Raw genomic sequence first — 23,865 nt, 5'->3', positions numbered from 1 at the left:
TTTCAGCGTCATCCAGCAGAGCTGGCCAGGCCCACAACAGGTACCATACCACACACCGGAGCAATAATGGCTACTTGCTGCTCCCATAGGTCCTAGGAGCCTGCGCTAGAAGGAAGGCCAAGGCCTGATTAGCTGGTGGCCTGGAGAAACCTCTCAGGACACAATCTTCCCTACCAGCCCCAGTCGACCTTCTGTTCCTCTGACCAGCCAGGCAGGACAGAGAGCACGACGCATCTTGTTTCCCAGGAAAAGGGCTCTGTCTCTGGTCTGAGCAGTTTACTCTGACCCTGACACCATCCCCTACTGGAAACAGATGTTGGGAACCTCTCCCTACCCCCACAGGTGTTCAGAACAGGCTGCTGCTGCCAATTTCACTCCTGCGCTGCCCCAGCCTGCTCCAACCTCCTTCCCAGCACATTAAACTTTATTTTCTTAATGAAATGTCACTTGCTGACTTCTGGCAGAATCATAATAAAAAGAAACGGCCATAAAGCCGTTTTATGCAGACAGTGCCCCCTCCAGCTTACCCGCCCCTCCCCGCTTTGAGAGGAAGGCTCCACAGTCGTTTTATGTTCTCAGCTGCTGGAACATCCCAAGCCAGTACTCAGATGCAAGATGGCACAGAGCTCCTTTCCAAGCCTCTGGCTCCTGTTCCATGTAGCTTTGGGGGATAATAGGCAAGCTGCCACTCCTGCTGCTGCTGCTATCCAGGGAAGGGACTCAGCCCCCAGGACCTCCAAGATGACCCAGGGTACCCTTTAGTCACTAAGGAGGTCCCTTGCTATGGTTTGGCCCACATTTAAAAAATATATATATATATTTTTATTGATTTCAGAGAGGAAGGGAGAGAGATAGAAACATCAATGATGAGAGAGAATCATTGATTGTCTGCCTCCTGCACGTCCCCTATTGGCGGGGGGGGGGGGGGGGGGGGAAGGGGGGATGAGAGAGAATCGAGCCGCAACCCAGGCATGTGCCCTTGGCCGGAATCGAACCTGGGACCCTTTAGTCTGCAGGCCGACACTCTATCCACGGAGCCAAACCGGCTAGGGCTGGCCCCACCTTAAAGTGGCACAAAGGGCTGGGCTGCTGCCTACAGGCAAACTAAGCCTGGTGGTCAGTGATGCTCAATACAGTGGGTCCCAGTCCTGGGAGGGCAGGCAATGCGAAAAATACCTTCCCGCCAAGTGAACTCTTAGTGATAGCGAAGGAGAGGGTTAAGTGCAGAAACAATAGGCAAGTCTAAATTTTATAAAAATGACCCCCCTCCCATAAACTCATTTCTTCCTGGGTCATTGAGAAGGGGGAAAAAAGAAAAAAAGATCAGTGTTAATTTAATCAATTGATCAAATAATCGATTGAGAAACTGGAGACGCCTGTTTACTGGGAGCTGTAATGTCCTGGAACCTGAAACCCACAAAAATGGACCCATTGATTTCCTCACCTACTGCTCCCAGCAAAACCAGAACTTAGGGAGAAGGGAAGTCTTGGGTCCCTCCAGAGGTCTGTGCTCTCCAAAGGGGAGAGGGGGCAGGGGCAGCAGCTTCCGGAGAGTTTTACACTGGAATTAGTTACAGATGCAGTTACGGTGTCTTGTGTAAACGCCATCGATTGGGGAGCTGACAGTCTGGGGAGCTGCGATGCGGGACAATCAATCGGCCTGCAGTGTCACCTGCCACCTCGCTGAACAGTTGACAATGCAATTATCCAGTGTGGAGGCAGGGAGTTGGCGTGTGTCAAACGCACTTAGCCACTTTCCGGGCCTCCTCGATAACGCGTTTCACTGCCTCACGTCAGGGGAGACGCACAGAGACAGACGCCGTTTAAAACCATTGATACATGCTCCTTCAGCCTGCACTCCCTCTGTCCCAGCTTAACAATTGTGTTCCAAAAGGCGATTAAATCCCGTTAGTCGTCACAGGGGACACAAGGTGCCCTGCTCCTTGCCACCTCTCCAACCCCTCCCACCAGGCAACAGTTATAATTAAAGGACTTAGAAGGCAGCAGCCCTAACCCTCTCCGTTCCAAGACTGCCTTCAGCAGCTGGCGATTCCAACACCTGTTACTAACTGGACCGGGCAGAAGGGCTGTGCTGGGGGACATTTTTAGCACCTGGGCCTCCCATCTTTTAGGAACCAACGCGCCAAGGAGATTGCAGTTAGGGCAAGGCCTATTTTTCTGTGCCCTTGGACTCACAATACCTCTCACCCCTTTGAATTATAACCTGGCTCTGAAGTTTTATCAAGCCATAAGCACTTAAAAAAATCTGTACCTAAGCTGCCCTGCCTATCTGCTCCATGATACCTCACCCAGGATACTTGGAACCAGCCTCAAGTTAAGACAGGAACTCAAGAAAGATGTAGTTCCTCAGCCAGGATCTGGACAGGGCAGAGGCCCTGCACAGCTGGTTCTCTTAGTACCCGCCCTTCCACCTGTTTGATCCAAAGGAGCTCAATGCTGGATTCTAGCAATGCATTTCCCTTCAGGGTTCAAAGACACAGTGCAGCACCTTCAATTTCTATGCAGCCTGCTGGGAAATTCCTCTATCTTAATGCTCATGTGCCCCCCACATCATTGTCACCTTATCCGAAACCAACCATTCCCATGTCCTCTCTAACCTGTCCATTTCTTCCTTTCCTTTCTTTCTCTCTTTTTCCTTCCTCCCTCCCTCCCTTTCCCCATTTCTGATTATGATGAGCTCCAGGCTCCTCAAAACTGCGGAACTTTCACTGGCAACCAATACGGGGAAAGGATCAAATCTTACCACCTTAAAATCTCTTCTCCAGAACCCAGGAGAGGCTAGAGACAGGAAATGAGGGAAGGTGTGGCTCACTCACGATAGATCTCATTGACTGCAGGTAGGAGCAGGTCTGCTCCGAGGGCTGTTATGGTTAGGTTTTCCCTGTGGCCTGCTGCTCTAGCCAAGAGGCCCCTGGCTCTGCCCAGGGCTGGCATGGTGCCCAGAAGAGCATCTTTTTCTCCTCACCGCTGAGCTCTTTTAGGGGAACGCTGGTGAAGCACCAGGCTCTGTGCGCCTGCATGCAATTATAACTGGGTGGGAAGGAACAGCAGTAGCAGGTTAGCAAACTTAAGGTTCTTAGAGGACAATCAACAGCCCAGGGCTTCTCCTAGAACTGGGAAGGCCAGAGTGTTTCCTAGACACTGAAAGTTTCTTCCAACTTGCTCTCTTGACATCTTTACCCATTTCCTTAGTCTCTTCAAGAGCTACTGTATTTCCAGCTGGTCCCATCTCGGTGCTTACCTGCTCTGTCTGGTCCTTCATTTTGTCCTAAAATACCAATTCCCAGCACTCCCGGGTCTCAGCTGTCTGGGCCACACCCTCAGTAACCACAGGTCCCATCTCCAAGACCTGCTCCCCTCAGCCAGGTGTCTCCACCAAAACTCCTGCTTGCCCACTGGCTCCATAGCTGATTACATTCTAGGTAACCGACTTGCTCCATCAGACCAGCTCCCAGTGGGCCTGATGGGAAGCTTTACTGAGGATGACGAAGGGGCCCTGGTCTGGGAGGAGGGGTAGAGGACAATCAGATACAGGAACTTATCTGCAATTCTTCAATTCTTTCATATCTAACAAGGACAGCAATCTCTGTTCTGTCAGCACACACAGCACAGCTTAAATGGGCCTCACTGCTTGCCTGCTCATCCTGCTTCTGCTCCCTTCTCTCTGAAGTCGGCCGGGCAGCTTCTTCAGCCGGCGTTATCACTCCCTCTAACCGGTCTTGGCAGGCAATCTAATTCCTCCTGAAAAGGTCACCGCCATTTTAACTGCCTTTCAATCACATTAAGCACGCGCTGCCCGGCTTGCGGCCCGGCCCGCCCGGCGGGCGATCAATGCGATGCACTGACACCAGCCCGCCTGGCGGGGCCACACCCAGCCCCCCAAGAGTTGGGGCCTAGTGGTCCTGGCCAGGGAGGGTAGGCTGACAGATGGCCAGCTTCTGCAGACAGGTTTTCGGGGCAGAGGCATCAGGATGAGCCAGGGCTTCCTTTGATAGTCCCCCCCAGCCCCCCGCCCACTGAGGAGCCTCAGCCGCCTCCGCTCACTGCGCCCAGCGCTGCCTTGTAGCCCCCACTGATCTCACTGTAAAACAGCCTTTCAAGTCTGCCTGTCTTTTGACTGCACTAAGCTGTTTAAGAGGCAGCAGCAGCTTCTATCAGGAAAGCTGGAGCAATTCTCTGCAGATAAAGGCACCTCTGGCCCCTGTTCCCTCTTCAAGTCTCACTCTCATTCTCGCTCTCCAAATCGCTCAAAGAAAAGCCCTCTTTGAACTCCCTTCAGGAATTCTTGAAAGGAACAACCTCACAGTGTAAACACTCAGGGAAAACTGACACCCGCCCAGGGCCTAGGAGTCCTCATACCTGCTCTGTCAATGCATCCCAGTGTAGGGGAAATACTATGTCAAATCATCAAGCCCTATGCAGCTTTACCCCCTGAAGCCCTGGCTGGTGCCCAGAAGCCATCAGGTCGTTCTGTGCCCAGAAACCTTGACTAAGAAGTTGCCACAGCAATGGAGGATGTAACCATCTGCAGCAGCCAACACAGGGAACCCAGAGCAGCATCGTGGAATAGACCCTGCACGGGCTGCCACCTGTACAATTCACGGGATCCTGGGCTTTGCTGCTCTTTCTCTAGGTCAGGACCAGAGTGAAATGACAAACAAACATTCCTCAGCTCATCAGTTTGGTCTGATGAACCTTCCTGATTTATACTTTGGCTTGTCCCCAAACACTTGGATAACGTGAGAAGCCCAGAGGCATAATAACCCACCAGGGCTTGGAGCCCCTTCATGTAGCCAGTTTGCACTGGACAGCACCGTGAAGACCAGGCCTCAGCACCAGCCCCGATAGCAGGGCCCCAAAGAGACAGAGACCCTCTTCCCAGCTGCTATGAGATCCCCCAGGGACCAGACACAGTATTCTCAAGGGTGATGCCCGAGAACTGGAGGCAGATGGGAAGCAGACCGGCTCACTTAATGACCACAAGCTGCAGTGCCAGCTGTGCTTGAGCACAGAAAGAGAGAAGAGCTGGAGGCCAGGAGGCAGATAGCTTCCTCTTCCCCTGCCCAAGGCAGGAGTTTGACAAAAGGACACTGACCCTGGGCACCAGTCTGCTCTCTGATCTGGTGCGAGTGGGGGACTCCCACTGGGCCACACCATATCCCTCCAAGGAGCTGGGAGGGCACTGGAGCTGGGCAGGGCCCTGCAGACCTCTCTGCAGCAACTGGGGAGAACCCAAGGGAAGCGGGAGCAGCTGGGCCTAGGCCCCTCTTGCTTCAGGGCAGAGGGGCCCATGTAGAAGGGATGGGAACAGAGCTAAAATTAGATTCACCAATGAAGCTCATAGGAGGTCAAATTTTGCCATAACTCACTCTCTCCTCTGTAACTGATTTCTCTGACATGGGGCTGAAGAGGAGGAGGAGGAGGAAAATCCAATGTGTTTGCCTGGAAGCCCTCAGGGCCCCCAGTGCTGGAGGTGTACATCAGGTTGCTGGATTCTCATTTATCAGCCTTAAGAGGGATAGAGTGATAAATGCATAACCGTCCCTTTAATATTTTATGCAGGTGCTAACGTGGCTTGGCTGTCACCTTCAATGTATCACCCGAGGCCGAGAGCCCCCCTTGTCACTCCTAGCTTGCAGCCTCACAATTCCATTTCCCCACCCAAATACTTCCATTTTAATATGCACATCACAGGCGGCAGCACAGTCACAAAGGAGCCCTGCCAGCTGCAGTTCCCATGTGGTGGAGCGGATGACCGGCCACCAGCCCTGGCCTCTTGGCTCCCAACAGATGGATACCCAGCACAGGCCTGGCCACCAGTGCCACTGCCTATGTGTCGGCTGCTTGTACCTCGGAAACCACCTTCCAGGAGAGTGGTGGCCCGTATCCGTTTCTGCCCGCACCACTCATACTCCTCAAAGCGGTTGCTGTTCTCATGCTCGATGTCCACAGCATCCTCCTCAGCCATGCAGGAGCCTTCCCTCTGTGAAGAGCAGAGCAGGATCATGTGGGTCGCAGGCCATCCCTGTCTCCCCCCAGGGCCTGCAAGGAAGGCATAACCCTGGCCCCCAGCTGTGGTACACCAACCCCAGCTCTAGGGCTCCTGTGAAGTAAACCAACCTAGAGGTCAAAGACCTGGGCCTCTTCCCAATCATTTGCCACTGGTGCCCCAGGGGAGGAGTGGGAAAGTGAAAGCAAAGGAAGAGAGCAGGAAGAAGCTGCTGAGACCACATGAAGACCCCAACAGCCCATAGATCTGGAGGCAGTCAGCAACTAGTCTCAGGGGAACGAGGGAAGGGAGGGAAGGTAGGTGGTGATGGCCCCTCTACCTTAGAAAGGCAATGCTCCACATGCCTACTCATCTCCTGCTCCGATCCTGCCAGGGGGCGGCTGCACAGGGGACATACCTGCCCTTCATCTTGCTTCCTCCGTTTCATTTTCCCAATCCGAGCTGCATGGAGAAACCGAAAACAAAGCACAGAACAGGCAGACGGTCACTGTAGCTCCCAGGGTCCCAGTGCAGCTGATACATCCTGACCTCCTGCCAGCCATTAGCCCCTTTGTTCAGTGCCTGATCTGGCCCTCATTATGCAGCACCTTCTTCTCCTTTGGGGACTGGCACTTGCCAAGAGCACCTGGGGAGGAGACTGGAGCTAGGCCAGCGAAATGCTACTCATGACAGCTGACTCAAGCTCAACCCACCCATACCTCCGAACCGGCAGAATTCAAGAAGTCCAATGAGCAAAGACACTCCACGTTGCTAGGTATCTCCCTAGAAGGCCAAAGACCACGGGCTCTTTTGGTGTCAAGCTATACAACTAACTTTAGAGAACATCGCTTGGTTAGAACCAAAGTCCCTCAGGGGGCCTGATGTGGCCTGTTTTTCACTCACCAGATAAAATCCACTTTGTTCCTGGGCCAAGAGCCCTTAAGTGTCTTACCTAGAATCATCCCAGGAAGGATTTCTCTCGTGGCCACTGGTCCCATTTTACAGAAGAGGAGACCGAGGCCCAGTCATAAAGATACAGAGTTTGAGTCAGAAAGCCCACAGAACCCTGAGAGGGTAGCCCTTACTGTGCCTACCCAAACCTGTTCCATCATTTCTAATCAGAGCAGAGGGGCTGGCAGGCCCCCGAGGCAGAGGGCTGCCTGCCATGCTGTCCCGCAGGGGGCTCAGTTCCAAAGTGCACACCGCAAGCCCACAGCACTGCTAATTAATGCTGAGAGATGCAATCATTTCTAATTAGCTCACTAATCCCTCTCTGCAGCCCTCCTGTCACTGAAGCGGGAAGGGGTCAAAACAAGGGACTCTTCCTTCCAGCCCCTCCCTGGATGCAACAGCAGAAGCAGAGGTAGCCACTCAGAGATCAGATGGATTGGGATTAGGGGAAGGGGGAGTTAGCCAGGGAAGGAAAAGTTCCCCACTGCAGGGCCAGGAAGAACTTTCTCAGGGACACTGACTGGGGGGAAGCTCATGAATGCAGTTTAGGGCGGGGGGCACAGTTGAGAATTAATACATTACAATTTAGAACTTCAACTGTGTTAGGCTCAGAGCCAAATACCTTACACAAGGTAGCTCATTTAAGTCAGTATCCTGTAGGTCGGGTGCATTATCCATTTTAGCAGATCAAGAAACTCAAGGCTCAGAGAGATCAAGGCACTTTTTAAGTATCGAAAAAGGGGCAAAGGCAGGATAAGGATAGGAAACCATAAGCCTAAAGTGCTTTCCTGTCTTAAGAGTCCCCTTGACTGATCAGCATCAACAAAGATCGATCCCACGAGTGTGCTAGGGCAGTAAGAATATGCACTTGGGGTCCAGCTCCTGCTTGTTGGAAGATCTGAGGCAGGGAGCCATTCCAACTCCAAAACAGAGTAGTCCTAGAAAGACCTAACTCAATAGGAAAGTTACTATCCCAGCAGGACTGAGCATGGAGTTTGAGAAACCTTGGTCTGTGGCCTGGCCCATCGCTCCAATTTCCTGTGCTTTTGCTATAGATGTGATCATGTTGTGGTGCCCTACTTGATTTTGTGGATACAGATCTAAATTCCTTTGCCTTGACTGTCCTAACCCTTGAAATCTCAGGCTCACGCCACCTTGACACTCTAGAGCAGCAATTTTCAACCAGTGTGCCACAAGAATTTTTAAAACATGCAATACCTGACTATTTACTCTTTTCCCAGATTGTAAATAAAAATATGACTAAAGAAGGTGGTGGGGGGGTGGGAGTGGGGGGAGGACGGGAGATGGGTAGGAGGTAATCAACCAAAGACCTTGTATGCATATATGCATAACCCATGGACACAGACAATAGGGTGGTGAAGGCCTGGGGCGGGGGTGGGTGGGACATATGCAATACTTTCAACAATAAAAAATATTTAAAAAAATATGACTACAGGCAACACAACAACAGCCTTCCGGTGTGAATGAATCAAAATTATATCTTTTTTTTTTTGTCAGCTTGGCAAAAAATATATATATTTTTTTGTTTGCCACAGAATTTTAGTAATTAGTTTACATGTGCCATGGGATGAAAAGGTTGAAAAACCTCTGCTCTAGAGCCAGGGCTGGGCTGGAGAAGGGATGCTAGATATCAGAAAGGCATGGAGCAAAGGACCCTGAGCGTGCTAGAAGTCTGTATGAAGCAGTGAGAGAATAAAAAGGTCCTTTACCTATCATGCCTAGAGCCCAAAGGAGTGCCTCCCTTTTAGAAGGGGACTATGATAAACACTGTGATGACTGAATAAAGAAATGATTCTCACAGGATCACCAAAGAGGGCACGATAGTGGATACTCTCCTCACCCAGGCCACCCAGAACAGAAGACCCCTTGTAGTCCCAGGAAAGCACCCCGATGGATTAACCATCACCTGGAAATTCTCTGGTAAACAAGGTAGGTTTGGTTATCTTCTCGCCAAAATAACCAAAGTATGGTAGGGAAAGTTTTGCTCCCTACCCAGAGGCAACCTCTGAGTAGGTAAAGTCAGATTTGCCATGGAGATAGCATGGCATGGTTGGAGAAGCCCAGGCTTTGGAGGTAAACAAACTTCAGTTTAAATCATGGCTCAGTTCCATCTCAGCTGCGTGATTTTCAACAAATCAGTGTCACCTCTGCAAGCCTCAGTTTCCTTATCTACAAAACGTGTGTTAACACCTTCCTCTTATTAGTGTTATGATGATGCTCAACATGGTGTCTGACCATAACAAATGCTTTCCCTTTCCCAGAATGAGGCTCAGCCTGGCAGCAGAAACCAAGTGGCAGGAGTTGGGAATCATTTACCAGCTGGCCCAGAGACCCTAAGCCCCTTACAGCCAACCCCCAGACATACCACACCCTAGTCAGTACAAAAAGCCAGGCTCATTCAATCCTGTTCAGCAAATAGGAATACTCCAGAGGTTTGAATGCGGGGGGGGGGGGGGGGGGGGGCGCGAGATGGGGGGGGGGGCCTGCCAGGTAGTGCATACACAGTGCGCTTTCAGACAGAGCTGTTGAGCCCATGCTGATCACCTTTGTGAAATGTGGGCCGACTGATAACTCAAAGAGCCCTGGGATGAGTTAGTTCCTGTTGCCGTGGGAACTCCAGATCTCATTGCATTGTCAAGTCTCAGCAGAGAGGCCGTATTCACACTACTGGGCACTGATTAAAAACTGGAAGAAAAACATTCTCAGCGCCCTGCCGGCTTGTACAGTGAGGTCCCAGTAGTTTGCAAATTCAAAGCTGAGCTCCCGAGTGGAATTGTGTAGCTTGTTCCTCATTCTCTGGCACTTATTGCCCCCCAGGGTTCTTCAAGGCCTTTAGAGAGGCTTGGGCAAAAGTTGGGAACCATAACCTCCATTAGACAGACGGGGAAACTGAGGGCGGCCACCTCGGTTAGCACACACTCACGCACCGTGACTGCGAGGAAGCCAACGGGCCCCAATGTCGGCGAGAGCCAGGCAAAGCCAGGAGCTGTAGGCAGCGAGGGAGGGAGGAGGCCGGGGGTGGGGCGGAGGGAGGGGCCGACCAAGACTCACCATTCAGTCGGGTCTGCCGGTTGGCTCGCACTCGCAGGAAGGTCTGGGGGGAAGAGCCCGGGCAGATGCAAAAAAAGAGAAGAGCGTAAGCTGCGGCCTGGAGTCCCGGCCCCCGCCTCAGCACCGACCCCGGCCCCGGCCAGTCCCGCCCCAAACAGCCCGTAAACAAACCTACTTCCTCCCTCCCGCCGGCCCCCCTGCTCCGCCGGCCGCTCCGGGCCCTCGGCATAGCCGCCGGGGGCTGCTCTAACGGGACCCCGGGGCCGCCGCGCGGTGCCGTCCCAGCCCCGGCTCCCGGCGCTCCGGGCCCCGCGGCCGCCCGGCCGGCGAGGGCGGCGATGCGAGCGGATTCCCCCCGGCTGCCCGGCGGCGGCGGCACTTCAGCTCCCAGCGGCGGCGGTGGCCATGTTGGCCCTGATCATGTGACCGCCGCCGTCGCGCGCCGAGGGTGAAAGTTCAAGATGGGGGTGCGGCCGGACCGGGATCAGGAAACAGCTGCTGCACTCCGGCAGCAACCGGCGGGGCCCGCCCTCGGGTTCCTCCCACCCCTGGCAAGACCTGCCGGCCCCGGAGCAGCTGTCGGGTCCTCCCGTCCCGCTCCACGCCCCTCCCAGCGCGTAGTCCCGCCCGCCGAGCGCTGCCCCGGGGCGGCCAGGTGTGCGTTGTGGATCCCACCGCACGCCCCACCCCCGCCCCTTTCCGTTCTGCAGTCCCGTTATCGGAGGAGTCCCCACACTTCGGCTGCCCGCTGGACACCGCTCGGAGCTCCCACAGGCAGCGCCCATCCGCGCGGCGCGCGTGGAACATCCCCCGCACAGGCGCCTTCTTCCCGGGTTCAGCTCGTTAGGGGGTACACGGCTCACTCCGGTGTGCTCACACCGGAACCTGGAGTGGTGATTGAGCCCACCTTCCTTCATTCTCAACACTCAGCCGGCCAGATCTCAGAGGGTCTCCCTTCCAAGTTCTTACAACAACAACAACAACCAACAAAAAGACTTATCTCCGCCTCTGTGTGTCTCCTACTCAGAGGCCTTCCAGGCCTCACCGAAACATACCTTTTCCTCTCGTTAGACTACTTCCATTCCTACTTCCATGATAGCCCAGACACATTTTACCAGCGTACTGATCCGGGGTTAGGGCCATGTGTGAGCCACGTGGGGGACCCCAGCCCAGCGCTTGCCATAGGCAAGACATCCCAGAGGGCTTCTCCAGTGACTGTACTTATCTTGGATGTTACTGCTCCAGTTCGTAATCTTACGAACTTTGTAAATTTGCGGCTGTCTTCCATCTGGCCTTCTGTTTTCCAGTTTCTCTCCCTGTAGCCCATCCTCCACACGACACACAGTGTTATCTTGGTATTCAAAATGGACCCTGCCTCCCCACTTCTTTAGATCCGTCAGTGGTTCTCCACCTATACGCTCTGCAGCGTGGCATGCAGGCCTTTTCTGACCTCGTCTACTTCTCCGGACTCTTATTCTAGCACTCCTGCTCTCTTCCTGTGTCCTCCTGACATCAGTGTCGCAGAGCTACTTAGAGTTCTTTGAGCACGCCATGCTCTGGCTAGACTATCCTCCATGCCTCCATATCCACTGCTTGGTTAACTATTGTTCATCCTGTAGGACTCTGGAAGGCTTCACTTTCTTTTTCTTAAAATTTAAAATCTTTATTGTTGAAAGTATTACATCTGTCCCTTTTTTCTCATTGATCCTTCTGGCTCGCCCCACCTCCTGCCCCAGGGCCTCCACCACCCTATCCTCTGTGTCCATAGGTTATGCATGTATGCATACAAGTTCATTGGTTGGTCACCCCCCACCCCCACCCCAGCCTGGAAGTCTTCACTTTCTCTCAAGGTTGGGTTAGTTGCCTCCTCTGAGTTTTCTTTTATTTTAAAGTTTTTATTGTGTATACTTTGGCCATTTCTATTATTGATTCTTAATTTCATATTTTGCCTTAGGCTGCATTTACGCAATCAAACTAGCTTAATCATGTTTATTTATAGTTTGTTCTTTTTATACTTCTTTGAGGTATAAGGTTAGTTTATTTGAGATCTTTTTAAAAAAAATATTTTTATTGACTTCAGAGAGGAAGGGAGAGGGAGAGATAGAAACATCAATGATGAGAGAAAATCATTGATTGGCTGCCTCCTGCATGCCCCCTACATGAGATTGAGTCTGCAACCTGGGCATGTGCCCTTGACCAGAATCGAACCCAGACCCTTCAGTCTGCAGGCCAACGCTCTATACACTGAGCCAAACTGGCTAGGGCGCCTCCTCTTCGTTTTCATAATCTGCTGGCTTCCCTCTGATCTTATATATTTTGATTGGTTACATACCTGTCCCTTCTTCTTGGGAGGTCATCTCTATCTAGTCACCCAGAACAGGGTTTTAGCATGCAGGAAATCATAGTGGGAAGGGGACGAGGAAATATATTAGGGAAGCCCTTGAGCCCAGTGCAGGGCTGAGAAACAGTCTAGGATTCAGGGATGGACAGACTCAAACTCAAATTCTGACTCTGTTACTCTTAAGAATATATGTGTTCTTAGGAAAGTCACTTCCTTTTTTCTAGGCCTGTTTCCTTAGCAATAAATAGGAGGGCAATGAATCCTAGCTTGTACAGTTGCTTATGAGGGTAAGGTGATATAATGGTTAAGAGGTTAGGTAACCCAGCAGGGGCTAAATAAACGGGACTCCAAACAAGAAAACAAAACCCCTGATTTTGAAGCTGAGTTTGATGATTAAAAAAAAGAAAAATCTGCCGAAACCGGTTTGGCTCAGTGGATAGAGCGTCGGCCTGCGGACTGAAAGGTCCCAGGTTCGATTCCGGCCAAGGGCATGTACCTTAGTTGTGGGCAAATCCCCAGTAGGGGGTGTGCAAGAGGCAGCTGATCGATGTTTCTCTCTCATCGATGTTTCTAACTCTCTATCCCTCCCTCTTCCTCTCTGTAAAAAATCAATAAAATATATTAAGAAAAAAAAAAAAAGAAAAGAAAAATCTGCCTGGCTGGTTTGGCTCAGTGGAGAGAGCATTGGTCGGTCTGCACACTGAAAGGTCCTAGGTTCGATTCCCGTCAAGGGCATATGCCTGGGTTTTGGGCTCGGTCCCTAGTAGGGAGCATGCAGGAGGCAGCAGATCAATGATTCATGTTTCTATCGCTCTCTCCCTTCCTCTCTGAAATCAAAAATATATTTAAAAGAAGATAAATCCAATACAATTGAGCAACTACTACATGTCAGGCATTGTGTAAAGATCAGGTGATGGGATACCCAGTTAGTCCCTAGGGCACTTTCCAACTTCACCTCCTACCAGTGTTCCTTGTGTTTTACATTCTAACAAAACTGAACTGATAGCAGGTCCCTTAGATACATTGTTTGGGTTATACTGCTGTGCCTTTTGCATATAGTGTTGCCTTGATCTAGAATACCCTTTATTCCTTGTTCACCAAAGTGAACTCCTACTTTACCTCTGAAACCCTGTTCAGTCATTACCTCCTCTGTGAAGCGTGCTCTGACTGATTTTCTCCTCTGTCCCCTGTGCAATTCTAGAAACTTATACCCCTGTCACAGCACTTAAAACACTGGGCTCTAATTATCTATTTGCAAATGTAACCCCTTGAAGGCAAGGACACTGGGCTGAGCATGAGTGAATACAGATAAATGTTTGAGTAAAGGAAGGGAGTAAAGAAGGATAAGACAAGGTCCTTGCCTTGGAAGGACTCCAAGTCTAGTGGAAGAATCAGGCTCATTGTGATAGATTAAACGTGGCCACTATTGTTTGCACCTGCTCCTATCAAGAGCTACATCTCATCCCTTGGTCATGGGTTAGCTTTGTGACACTTTGCCAAGTGATGTGTGAATTCCAGAGTCTGGGTCTCAAGACACCTTGTAGCTTTGTCCTTTGCCCCCTTGGTGTGACACTACCCTGAGACTGCCAAGTAAGGAAGCTGGTCTAACCTACTGGAGGATGAGAGGCCGTGGGGAAGGGAACCAAGGTCCCCCAATCTTCCAGGTAAGTGGTGAGGCCATCTGGGACTTTCCAGCCCAGCCAGTCCTCCAGCTGAATGAGCTGCAGGAGTAAGGAAAGGCCTAGTCAACCAACAGAATTATGAGAAATAATAAATGGTGTTCAGCCACTAAGTTTTGGGGTGGTTTATTATACATCAGTGGATAACCGGAACATTCCTAAAGGGGGGAACGCAGCAAAAGTTGGTAAGGTCAATAATAGGGACACGTCAGGGTCAGGAGAGGAGGTAGCTAACTCAGAAAGGTTTCCTGGAGGTGACGGGATTTGGGCAGGTTGTTGAAGGGTAAATAAAAATTGGATGGGGTGGTAAAATAGTCCTGTTGGAAGAAGCAGCATGTGTATAACATGGAGGGCAAGAAAGGAATGGCATGACCAGGGAGTAGTTAGCATTAATTCGGCGAGCGTAGCCCATAAGATTCATGGCGGGCAGTATTAGGAATGGTTGAATCTACATCACAGAAGGCCTTAGCACGCCATGCCTCGGCCTGATGGCGACGCCTGTCTGGCTTCGTCAGCTGGTGAGGCTGAATGCTGTGACTGAAGTTGAGCGGATGGGTCCCAGGAAGCAGGGCTCTGTCCATACCTTTGAGGGAGACCTTCTGGGACAGAGCCTTGTCTGCATATCAGACCAGAATTCCCTAGGGCGGGGTCACTCCTCCGTCTCAAACCAGGGTTGTCTGGGTGAGGGTCATGTCTCCCAGGTGCCAGACTGAGTGCCTTTCTCAAACCAGGGTTCCTGAGAGCAGGGATCCCTCCCCAGGGTGGCACTCTGGGCTGTGTGGTTTGAGTCCCATACAAAGGCATCCAGATGCCAGTGGAAGCTAGTGTCCAGCACACCCCTGGCACCCCACTCTCTAAGCTCTGCACCCTGACGCCAGGCTGTGCCAGCTGGAAGAAAAGTGTGTTCGGAGAGAACAACTCTAATTCCAGCAAAGGTTTTACAGGTGCCAGCAGTGACGGGGGTTCCTACCCCAGGTTATGGGTCCCCGCTGCCTTGTTTTTCTGCATCAGATCAGGGCTTCTGAGTTAGGACTGTTTTCCCCTTTTTGCACTGGGGCTCCTGGAGAAGGCCTGTTGCCATATAGACAAGTGTTCCTTGGGAGCAGGGCCCTGTTTCCCTCCATCTGACGGGGGCTCCTAAAGGCAGGGCCCTGTCTTTCTTCAGAAAGAGAAGCTTCTGGGGGAAGTTCTTTCTCCTTCCTATCACAAAGGTCAAAATGGAGCTAGGCTGTTACCCTTAGGCCTGCTCTGATGGTTTAGCATTGTGTGATTGTTTCCTTCCCTGTTTGCCCAAGGCACTCACAGGCAATGTCTGCCTCTCCTCCCCCCCACAACCGCCCCCCCTCCCCCAGTCTGGGCCCGATACCAAGGTTTGGCAGGATTGAATGTTTATTTGCTTGCTGGGGGGGGGGGGGGGGGGGGATCATGGTTTTGAAGTGTCAAGTCTTCAGGTAGTTCGGGCTGTCTCCGGGTCCTTCATGACACCGAACCCTACAGGATACATCCTGCTGGATGGGATGCTTCAGAGGTGCTGAGAGCCCACCAGAGCCTGGTGACCTTGGCAATGTCTCCCTAAAGTCCATCTGTTTAAGGCACATTCCCTGACACCTGTGCCTTTCGGGTTCAGTTAGGGACACTAGACACAGAGGGAACCAAAAAGAGTTCAGGCCTCTCCTCTTGCCTCCTGAGGAGGGAGGAGTTAGTACCAGGCATGCCCTCGAGCTCTCACCCAGTGAACTTACTTCTCACCCGCTCCTCACCTGGTATCTGTCTGAGTGGTGCAGGTCATCAGTGGCAGATGAGTGTGGGGATGCTGTCGGAGACTCGCCTTCTCTCTTGATGGAAGCAGACAACAGGAGGGACTGGAAGGAGAAAAAGGACATGTGGCCTCAGCGGAAGGAGACCTATAGTCAGGACCCTAGTTTCTACCCCTGTGGAGCTTTGGGAGAGAGGCCGGGAGGAGGAGGGTGGAGGGAAAGAGGGTCCACTGGAGATTCTGAAGGCATGTGGCCAGGTCCTGGGAGTGTGGTTGTGGGAAAGGATGGCTTGGTTCTCAGGGTGGATAGAGACCCCCCTGAGAGGGCCCAAATCTCCTAGATCCCAGCTAATCTCTACTCCAGTGGGGAAGACTCCCAGCCTACTCACAGAGACGCTAACATGCAGTGCTTTCTCTTAGTGAGCAGAGACTCTGGGACCCCCCTGAAGGGTTGGGGGTAAAGCCACATACGGGCCACCCTGCCGGCCCCTAATACAGGCTGATGGCAGCCCCGCTATGGAGACAGTAAATTAAATAGTATGTATGAGTTTCTTGCGTGCAGCTAGGGATGTACGCTGGGTCCATTTATCCCCGCGCTGCGACGATGACCCTAGCAAAACCCCCAGCAAAACTAATCCCCCCATGTCAATCCTACACGGCCTCTTCTACATACGCCTGCAGTTTAGATTAATAAACTGTCCGCTTTAAAATGTGTGCGAGCATCACAATTCTAAATACCACATGGCACGTTCAGCCTGCTCTTGCTGGTTCTTGCCAAGGCCTGTTCAGCTGCAAAGTGGGGGCCTGGAGGCCTGAAAGCAATCCATACTTCTCCCCCCCCACACCTCCTCCAGCCTGTGCAGCTCGGAGCCAGAAGCATACAATTCCCTAGGAGGCCTCCCCAGCCCAGAAAACCATGCCAAATCGCCAGTGACAGCCCAAAGAAAGCAATTTGGGAAAGATGGAGCAGCCATTTATCCTTCATCTCCGACTGAGCCGTAGGATGTGACCCGCATGCCGCGGCCAGGCTGCACATCCTCCGGCAAGGGCCCTGGGAAGGGAGGGGGCAGCTGCGGGCTGGCAGGGCTCCCTGCCTCGGCCTCATCCCAGAGCTGCAGGAGGGAGGCTGGGAAGGGCCTGGGGTGGGATTCCCTGCTCTGGGAGCCCCTTCTTCACCCTCCCCGGCCCAGGGGGAGGCCTAGGAGGTGACCTGGCCCCTTGCTCAGGAAAGAGGCGGGCTTTCGGCAATGCCCTTCCCCTTCTCTGTCCCGAGGAAGATGCTGAGGAGGGGGAACAATGTACCCTTGCCCCCCACCGTAAGAAAGCGCAGGCTTGTGTGTCCCCCCCCCCCCCCTTTCTCTCTAGGTTAGAAGCCCTGAGAGGCCTCAGCATTACACCTGGGGCAAGTGGAATAAAAAAAGGTCACTGGCGCTTTTTAAACATGGACCAAAAAGCAGTAAAATGTGCTTTGGAAAAAAAAAAATCCCGGCATTAAATCATGACTTTTTGCCTGGCTCTTCGCCTCATTAAAAGTGGCCTTTTGGAAGGTAAAATTATCATTGTAAGCGATAAGATCTTTAAGAAAATAATTCACGGCTTCTTCACCCTTTAATATGATAGCCGCCACCGGCTAATTTTTTTCTTAATGGCAACGAGGCCATCAATCTTGTCGAAGGCCCCCTCGCCCTCTCCTCCTCCTCCCTCCCTCCTTGTCCCTGTCTTCTCAGTCTCTTGCCTGAACCTTCTACCTCGTGCCTCTTCCATCCATGACCTGCTTCCCTAAAGCCTCAGTCAAGGCAGAGGACAGACCCTGAAATGTCAGCTCTGGGGTGGAGCACATATCTGGAAGGGGCTGAGCAATGGCCCTTGCCTTGGAGTGTGGGTAGCTGCCTTCTCCCCGTTCTGGCAGTGGACTCTGATCTGGTGATGGTGGGGGGGGGGTGTGGGTGTGTGTGTGCATTGTGAGCATGGGGACTGGGTATAAACATGGACCGCGTCTGTCCTTAGCACACCAGCCTTGCTGGGGCCCACGTCTCAGCCCCGCCAGCCACGCTCAGCTATCAGGTGTCAGTGGTGGTTGTAATGGCTGAACTGGCAGCTTGTCCGTGACCAACCTGCTTCTGTAACCACGACTACTGAAGGCTTCGAGCTGGGCCAGGCCCAGAGTGTGGCTCCCCACCTCCATGATCCACAGCTGCCTGTCACCCCTGCCTCTTCTCTGAGGGCTGGGAGGGCTTTGCTTCCTGGCTGCTGTGTGTTGGGTGATCTCCCCGAATGAAGGTGCAAAGTCCATTCCCACCCTTTGTAAAGGCCTGCAGGGGAGGTGGGACAACCCCGGAGGTAATATGGATCCTTTCCCCAAAACTGCCCTCTCAGAGGGACCGGTGCCTTTGAGAAACCTAAACACAATAATCTCCTTCTCCAGCTTCTCTGACTGCTGAGCACACCAGAGGTTTTGGAACTTTTCCCCCTTAGGATTCTGGGATACCATGTTCTTCTGTGCCCCTTCTAACTCATGACGGTTCCTCTTCTTTCCTGTCTCTGGTACCTTATCTTTTTTTAAAATGTTTTTTAAAAATTGATTTTAGAGAGAGGCTGGGAGAGAGAGAGAGAGAGAGAGAGAGAGAGAGAGAGAGAGAGAGAAACATTGATGTGAGAGAGAACTATCAATTGGTTGCCTCCAACACAGGATCGAACCCCCAACCTGGGCATGTACCCCAACTAGGAATCGAACCCGCCAGCTTTTGGTGTCCAGGACGACAGTCCAACCCACTAAGCCACACTGGCCAGGGCTGCTGTACCTTATCTTGACCCCCAATGCAGGGGTCCCCAGATTCTCTCCTTGGCTTTTGCTCTAATCTCTCCTTACACCCTCCCTCACTGATTTCACCCATTCCCAAAGCTTTGACCCTCACTCCTCACTCCCTACAAAAAGGACTAGGGATTCCTGCCTTTCCCATCATATGAGAACTTAAGAGGAAGGATGCCGAGGTGTGAGGGAGGGGACTCTCACTGAGCGAGGGTTCAGTCTTCCTCCCCAGGTCCCCACTCCCTCAAAAGCATCCCCGTTGGGAAAGCAGTACCACCTGTCTCTGTGGCCACCTATGGGAGCTTTTGGTACCAGTCCTGTCATTGTGCCGAGCCTCTTTGGCCCCCTCTTGAGCCGGCTATTGTCCTTCACTTTCCTTTCTCCATCTGATGCTTTCAAACTTCTCTCCCTAGTGCCTGTTCAGAGGGGCAGACTGTCTCCCCAAAGGAGTCCAGCATCCTCTCTGGCTTCCTGTTGCCCTCAGGACAGTGTTCTCTCTCTCTCTCTCCCCCCCACAGTCTGGCTTCTGAGGCCCTGTGCCATCTGTCTTGACCTGCACTTCTATATGTCCCTTTACTTGCTGCAGTTCACCTTCCTCCTTTGAGTCTCCCCTGCTTTAGAGTCTGGATCCCCCACACCCCCAGGCCATTTTTGGCTTTAACCCTGTCCTGACTGGAAGAGGAGGAAGTCAGATGAGCATGCCCTGGCTCATCCTCAGACGACACACACATGCACTCAAGCGCACAGGGCAGCCCTAGGCCTCGGGCCGACGCTGAAACCCTAGAGACAGTTGGGGTTCCAGGAAGAGCTCCTTTTATCCTCAAGAGGAACCAGTTCTGGGTGGGCCCAGGTTAGGATGGGCAGGAAGAAAACACACAATTGGACACCTACCTTGGGAGTACCTGGAGCCATGGCATCCTTCAGAAGGGAATTCTTGCTGCCAAGAAAGAAGAGAACAGGGTGACCATTCCACTTACTGCCCAGGGCATGCGAGAGTAGAATAGCAAGAAGACCCCAAAAAGAGAAGGCATAGCCAGCCTAGCCCAGCCCATTTCGGCCAAGCTCCACTCTGCCTAGCTCAGTGTCCATCGGGCTAAGCGCCAGGGCTGGCTCCTGGGAAGGGGGTACAGACACTAGACATGGTAGGCTCCCCGGTGGATCTGAGGAAAGAGGCTTTACCTGACTCCTGGTATCGGCCCTGAAGATTCTGCCTGTCCTGGATACCCCCTTTCCTCCACCCCCTGTCCCCAGCCTGCTCTTAGCTCCTCTGGGATTGGGGTGATGGAGCTGACATGGCTCTTGTCAATTCTCCCTCCAACACGCTGCAAACTGCGTTAGGCCAGGAATGATCTCCCCCTGATTCAATTTGTCAGCCCCAGGCCCTCCGGCATCCGGCGCGGCAGGCGGGCGGGAGCTGGGCCCTGAAATATGGTGGGTGGCTTGGAGCAGGCGGGGGCGGGGGCAGGAGGTGATAGATGGGCTGTGGGGGAGGCGAGGACTGTGTTTAATAACAAAATTGGTATGCAAGGCCACATCCCGCGCTAAGCATGAGTGATCCAGAGCCACAAAGTATTACAAATCCCCGCTAAACAGATGCTGACAATGGAACAAGACGTATCAAATCAGATCCACTTCAGAAACATTAATATCCCTGTTCCTGTCCCTCCCTCCCTGCTGCCCCCGCTATGCTCACCACATCTGTGCTCACACATTCATGCACTGCACTCACTCAAGCCCCCCCCCCACCCCCCAATACATGCACACAGAGGTGCTGGCTGATACACGCATGGAGGCAGACACAGCCCATTCACACAGGGTCCCTGCACAGACATGTGTACAAGCTGTCCAGGTAAAGCACACCCACAGATAGCCATAAAGCACAAAGACACACGTGGGGGCAGACAGACTCACAGGGTGTATACACAGGGAGCACCCTCAGGGTCAGACATGGACACACCCAAAACACAGGCAAAGGTATAGGCAGATGCAGAAAAAAGTAGTCATTCTCAACCAGGGCCATTCACCCCCAGAGGACATTTGGCAGTGTCTGGAGACATTTTTGATGGTTATCACATGGGGTGGGGAGTTTGCTATTGGCATTTAGTGGGTAGATGACATTAACCATCCTACAGTGTATTGGGTAGCCCCTCACAATAAAGAATTATCCAGCCCAAAATGTCAATAGTGCCGAGATTGAGAAACCCTGGTATAAAGGCAGATATACTCATATCCATTGTCTCTCTATCATGCTGTCAACAGTCACGTAGATACGTGTGGTCACACCCGGTGCTCAGCCAAGCAAACAGATGCACGGCACAGAGTCCTATTCCCGGAGACATGTCCATAAAGACACATTCACCACCGTCACCCTACCTGGATGGAGAGCTGCTCCCAATCCACATCCACATAAATGCATGCTTAGATACAGAACTGGCACACACCCAGTCACTCAGTCACCCACAACGGCAGACACACGGACACACCCACGCAGATATGTATGTGACAGCGCAGGGGCCCCCAGGCTCGGCAGCAGGGTGAGCCTCAGGTCTGAGTGTAAAGCAGAGCTGTCTGCCTGACTCATCACACAGTGGGAGCATCACACTACGGGAAGGACAGGCAGACAGACCAGGTTCCATTCAACGACACTTTGTTCATAAATGGTCCTTGTATTCCTGCTCCATGCCTGGCCCTGATCTAGGTCCGGGGGATCCAGAGAAGAAACCGGGCTGCTCTTGAGGAGCAAGTAGCTCGTGCATTCCTGCCTTTCATCATTCCTTCACTCCTTCATTCCCTCAGTCAACAGGTACTGACATCTCCATTGTGCTGGGCACTGTGCTTGGCCCTGCAGATACAGACATGAGGCATCCGCTGTATAACATTGTTCTCAACGGACCCTTGAACTGAGGTCCAAGTATTACTACCTGAGCAGGAGCAGGTTGGAACAGAAAAGGAAGAAATGAACAATTACGGTGCACCCGCCACCTGCGGCAGGCCTGCGCTAGGTACGCCATATGTGTTATGTTACCCTTCACAGGAATTTTACAAAGTTGACTAACAGGTTAAGTGACACTTCTCTGCTCACACAATCTGGATTTTTGCGTTCATGTCCGACTGGAGCCCAAAGTGCTGCTTTTCCACCGCCCAGCCAGCCTCCCTAATCATACCCAGGGGTTAGGGTGAGAGAGATCTTTTTCTCTCTGGGCTTCGGAGAGGGTCCGCTGACTCTGGGCGTTACTTTACTCTGTTGATGAATAGAAATGGGGACATTGAGGGTCAGAATGTCCAGTCTCCCTGGATCTTTTCCTGGCGATTCTCTTCCCTTTCTCTCGTTTAGACTGGTACTACCCCAGATTCCTCCCTCTCTCTGAGCCTGCACCCCCTCCCTACCTTCCCTCTAACTACCTGATCACCTCCAGATGTGCTTGGTCCCCTAGAGACAGGAGTCTGGCGAAGGGCCCGCCTTGGAGAGGAAAGGTCTGAGCCCCAGAGCTGCAGGCAGCCCGCCTCCCGCCCAGCCCATCCACTCAGCTCTGCCTTCCGTCCCTCCCTGTTTCCACAGACCGCCCCCAACGATTTCCTCCCTTCCTCAGTCACTCGCTGCCTAGTGATCCATGGGTTTTAAATTATAACTGGGACCCAGGAAACGCGTTCCTAAGTACAATATTCATGGGCTGGGCTGACACTTTTAATTAAGGTGATTTACACTGAATTATCCTTGGAAATAAAGAAATGGTGCACTGCCCGGGAATAAACCATCATCACCAGCCGCCTTTGTAAGTTACACTTCGTTTTAATCTATTTGGGGAATTGTTTATCTAGTTCATTACCCAACCAAACACCGAGGCCGGCCTTAAATAAGGCTTAAGTGGGGGTGGGGGCACCGCCATCTCCACGGTCCCCAGCCTCCCTCTGGGTCCTTCCAGCCCTTTTAAAGCACTGACCAGGGAGCCAGCTCCTCAGTCCAGAGGCCAGAACTTGGAGTGGCTCGGGAAGCCTCCCAGAAGAGGTGTCTGAGCTCAGGCCCAGCCATGCCAAGCCTCCCTCTCAGCTTCGTGCAATCTCTGCACGTCCAAGGCCTTTTCCTCTGGGTGGGAACTCCTGCCTGAGGGCCACAGAGGAGTCTGGGCAACCCTTCCTCCCACCGGCCCTTCCATCTCCAGCTCCCATCTGTGTTCCTGCCTGTCTATCAGTGCACACCCAGTCTCCACCACCACAGCTTGGCTCAGCATGCCAGAGCCCTGTGCACCATCCCCTTCCCTCAGACATCCGCTGCTCTGCCATCATTACCCTTCCTGCCACCCAAGTCAGAAAGCTCTTCCTAATAAGTACCCACTAAGTCATCAGCCAAGTTCTCTTGCTTCTTCCTCCACCACTCTCTCATCATTCCCTCTTCCCGCTGTCATTGTGCCAGGCCAGCCTCATCATCTGTCCCCTGGACCAGCCCAACCTCCTCACTGGCCTCCCTGCTTCTCCTCCAACTCATGCCCACACTGGCCTGGCTCCAGAGTGATTCTCCTACAGCTCGGCTCCCTCATCAGCTTCTTCCGGCTCACCAGTGTTCTAATTCCCCATTACCTCTAGGACAACCCTCCAGCATCAAAGGCCCTCCACGATCTGTCCTCAATCGAACGTTGCCTTCCTTGTTCTAACTAGCCGATCCGGGGGTCTAATGGAACCCCGCGCAGGGCTGGGAGGGGAAAGAGAGAGGATGGGGTGAGGGAGGGTGTGTGGACATTGCCTCTGAGCTGGAATGTAAAAGGACTTGGAAAAGTGTAAGCCTTTGCCATCGGAGTTCTGGCTTTTCTTCCTGTAGGTGTCTACCAGCCCTGTGCCCGTGGGAAGTGGGGGTGTGTGCGCACATCATGGGTGTTGGAATGGGGGTGTGTGCGTGTGCCTGCACATCATGTATATGTTTGAGTCTGTGAAAAGCAGCCAGCCCTAGTTTGGGAGCTGGAAGGTCCCGCTTCTCTGTGTGGGCCCCGGGGGGTGGGGTGGGGGGCGGGTATCTGAAATAGCAGCTGCTGGGGTGGGGGGACACAGGGAAGGAGAGGGCACAACCCCAGGCCCACCCTGAAGGGCTCCCTGGGGAACAACCATGTGGATGGAGGGACAGTCCCTCCTGGGTGAGGCAGAAGTGGGCTGAGGGAGGAAAGGGAGGGCAAAGGAGGCAAAGGCAGGGAAGAGAGGAAAGGGAACGGTTGGAGAGAAGAGGAAAGAAGGGAGGGAGCAGAGAGGAGAAGGAATCAT

General features: G+C 52.8%; 1 protein-coding gene across 4 annotated transcripts in view; it reads right to left on the bottom strand.

The window, feature by feature from the left end:
* RNF220 (ring finger protein 220) overlaps positions 1 to 23,865 on the bottom strand; it is a 225,541-nt gene that overhangs the window by 9,275 nt on the left and 192,401 nt on the right. The window contains exons 3-7 of one of the 4 annotated variants that reach the window (XM_079776485.1): positions 19,510 to 19,555; positions 15,814 to 15,915; positions 10,034 to 10,076; positions 6,429 to 6,472; positions 5,872 to 6,004 (exon numbers count right to left, since the gene is read on the bottom strand). In XM_079776485.1, coding sequence (XP_079632611.1) covers positions 5,872 to 6,004; positions 6,429 to 6,472; positions 10,034 to 10,076; positions 15,814 to 15,915; positions 19,510 to 19,555 — 368 coding nt within the window. Of the gene's footprint in view, positions 1 to 5,871; positions 6,005 to 6,350; positions 6,473 to 10,033; positions 10,077 to 10,204; positions 10,475 to 15,813; positions 15,916 to 19,509; positions 19,556 to 23,865 lie in introns of those variants that run through there. The other 3 variants (XM_079776482.1, XM_079776483.1, XM_079776484.1) reach the window with 3 other exon arrangements.

The sequence above is a fragment of the Cnephaeus nilssonii genome (assembly GCF_951640355.1).
Source record: "Cnephaeus nilssonii genome assembly, chromosome: 7".
NCBI classification, from domain to species: domain Eukaryota; kingdom Metazoa; phylum Chordata; class Mammalia; order Chiroptera; family Vespertilionidae; genus Cnephaeus; species Cnephaeus nilssonii.
Note: the sequence above shows the minus strand (reverse complement) of the source record. Positions and strands in the feature narration are given on the sequence as shown.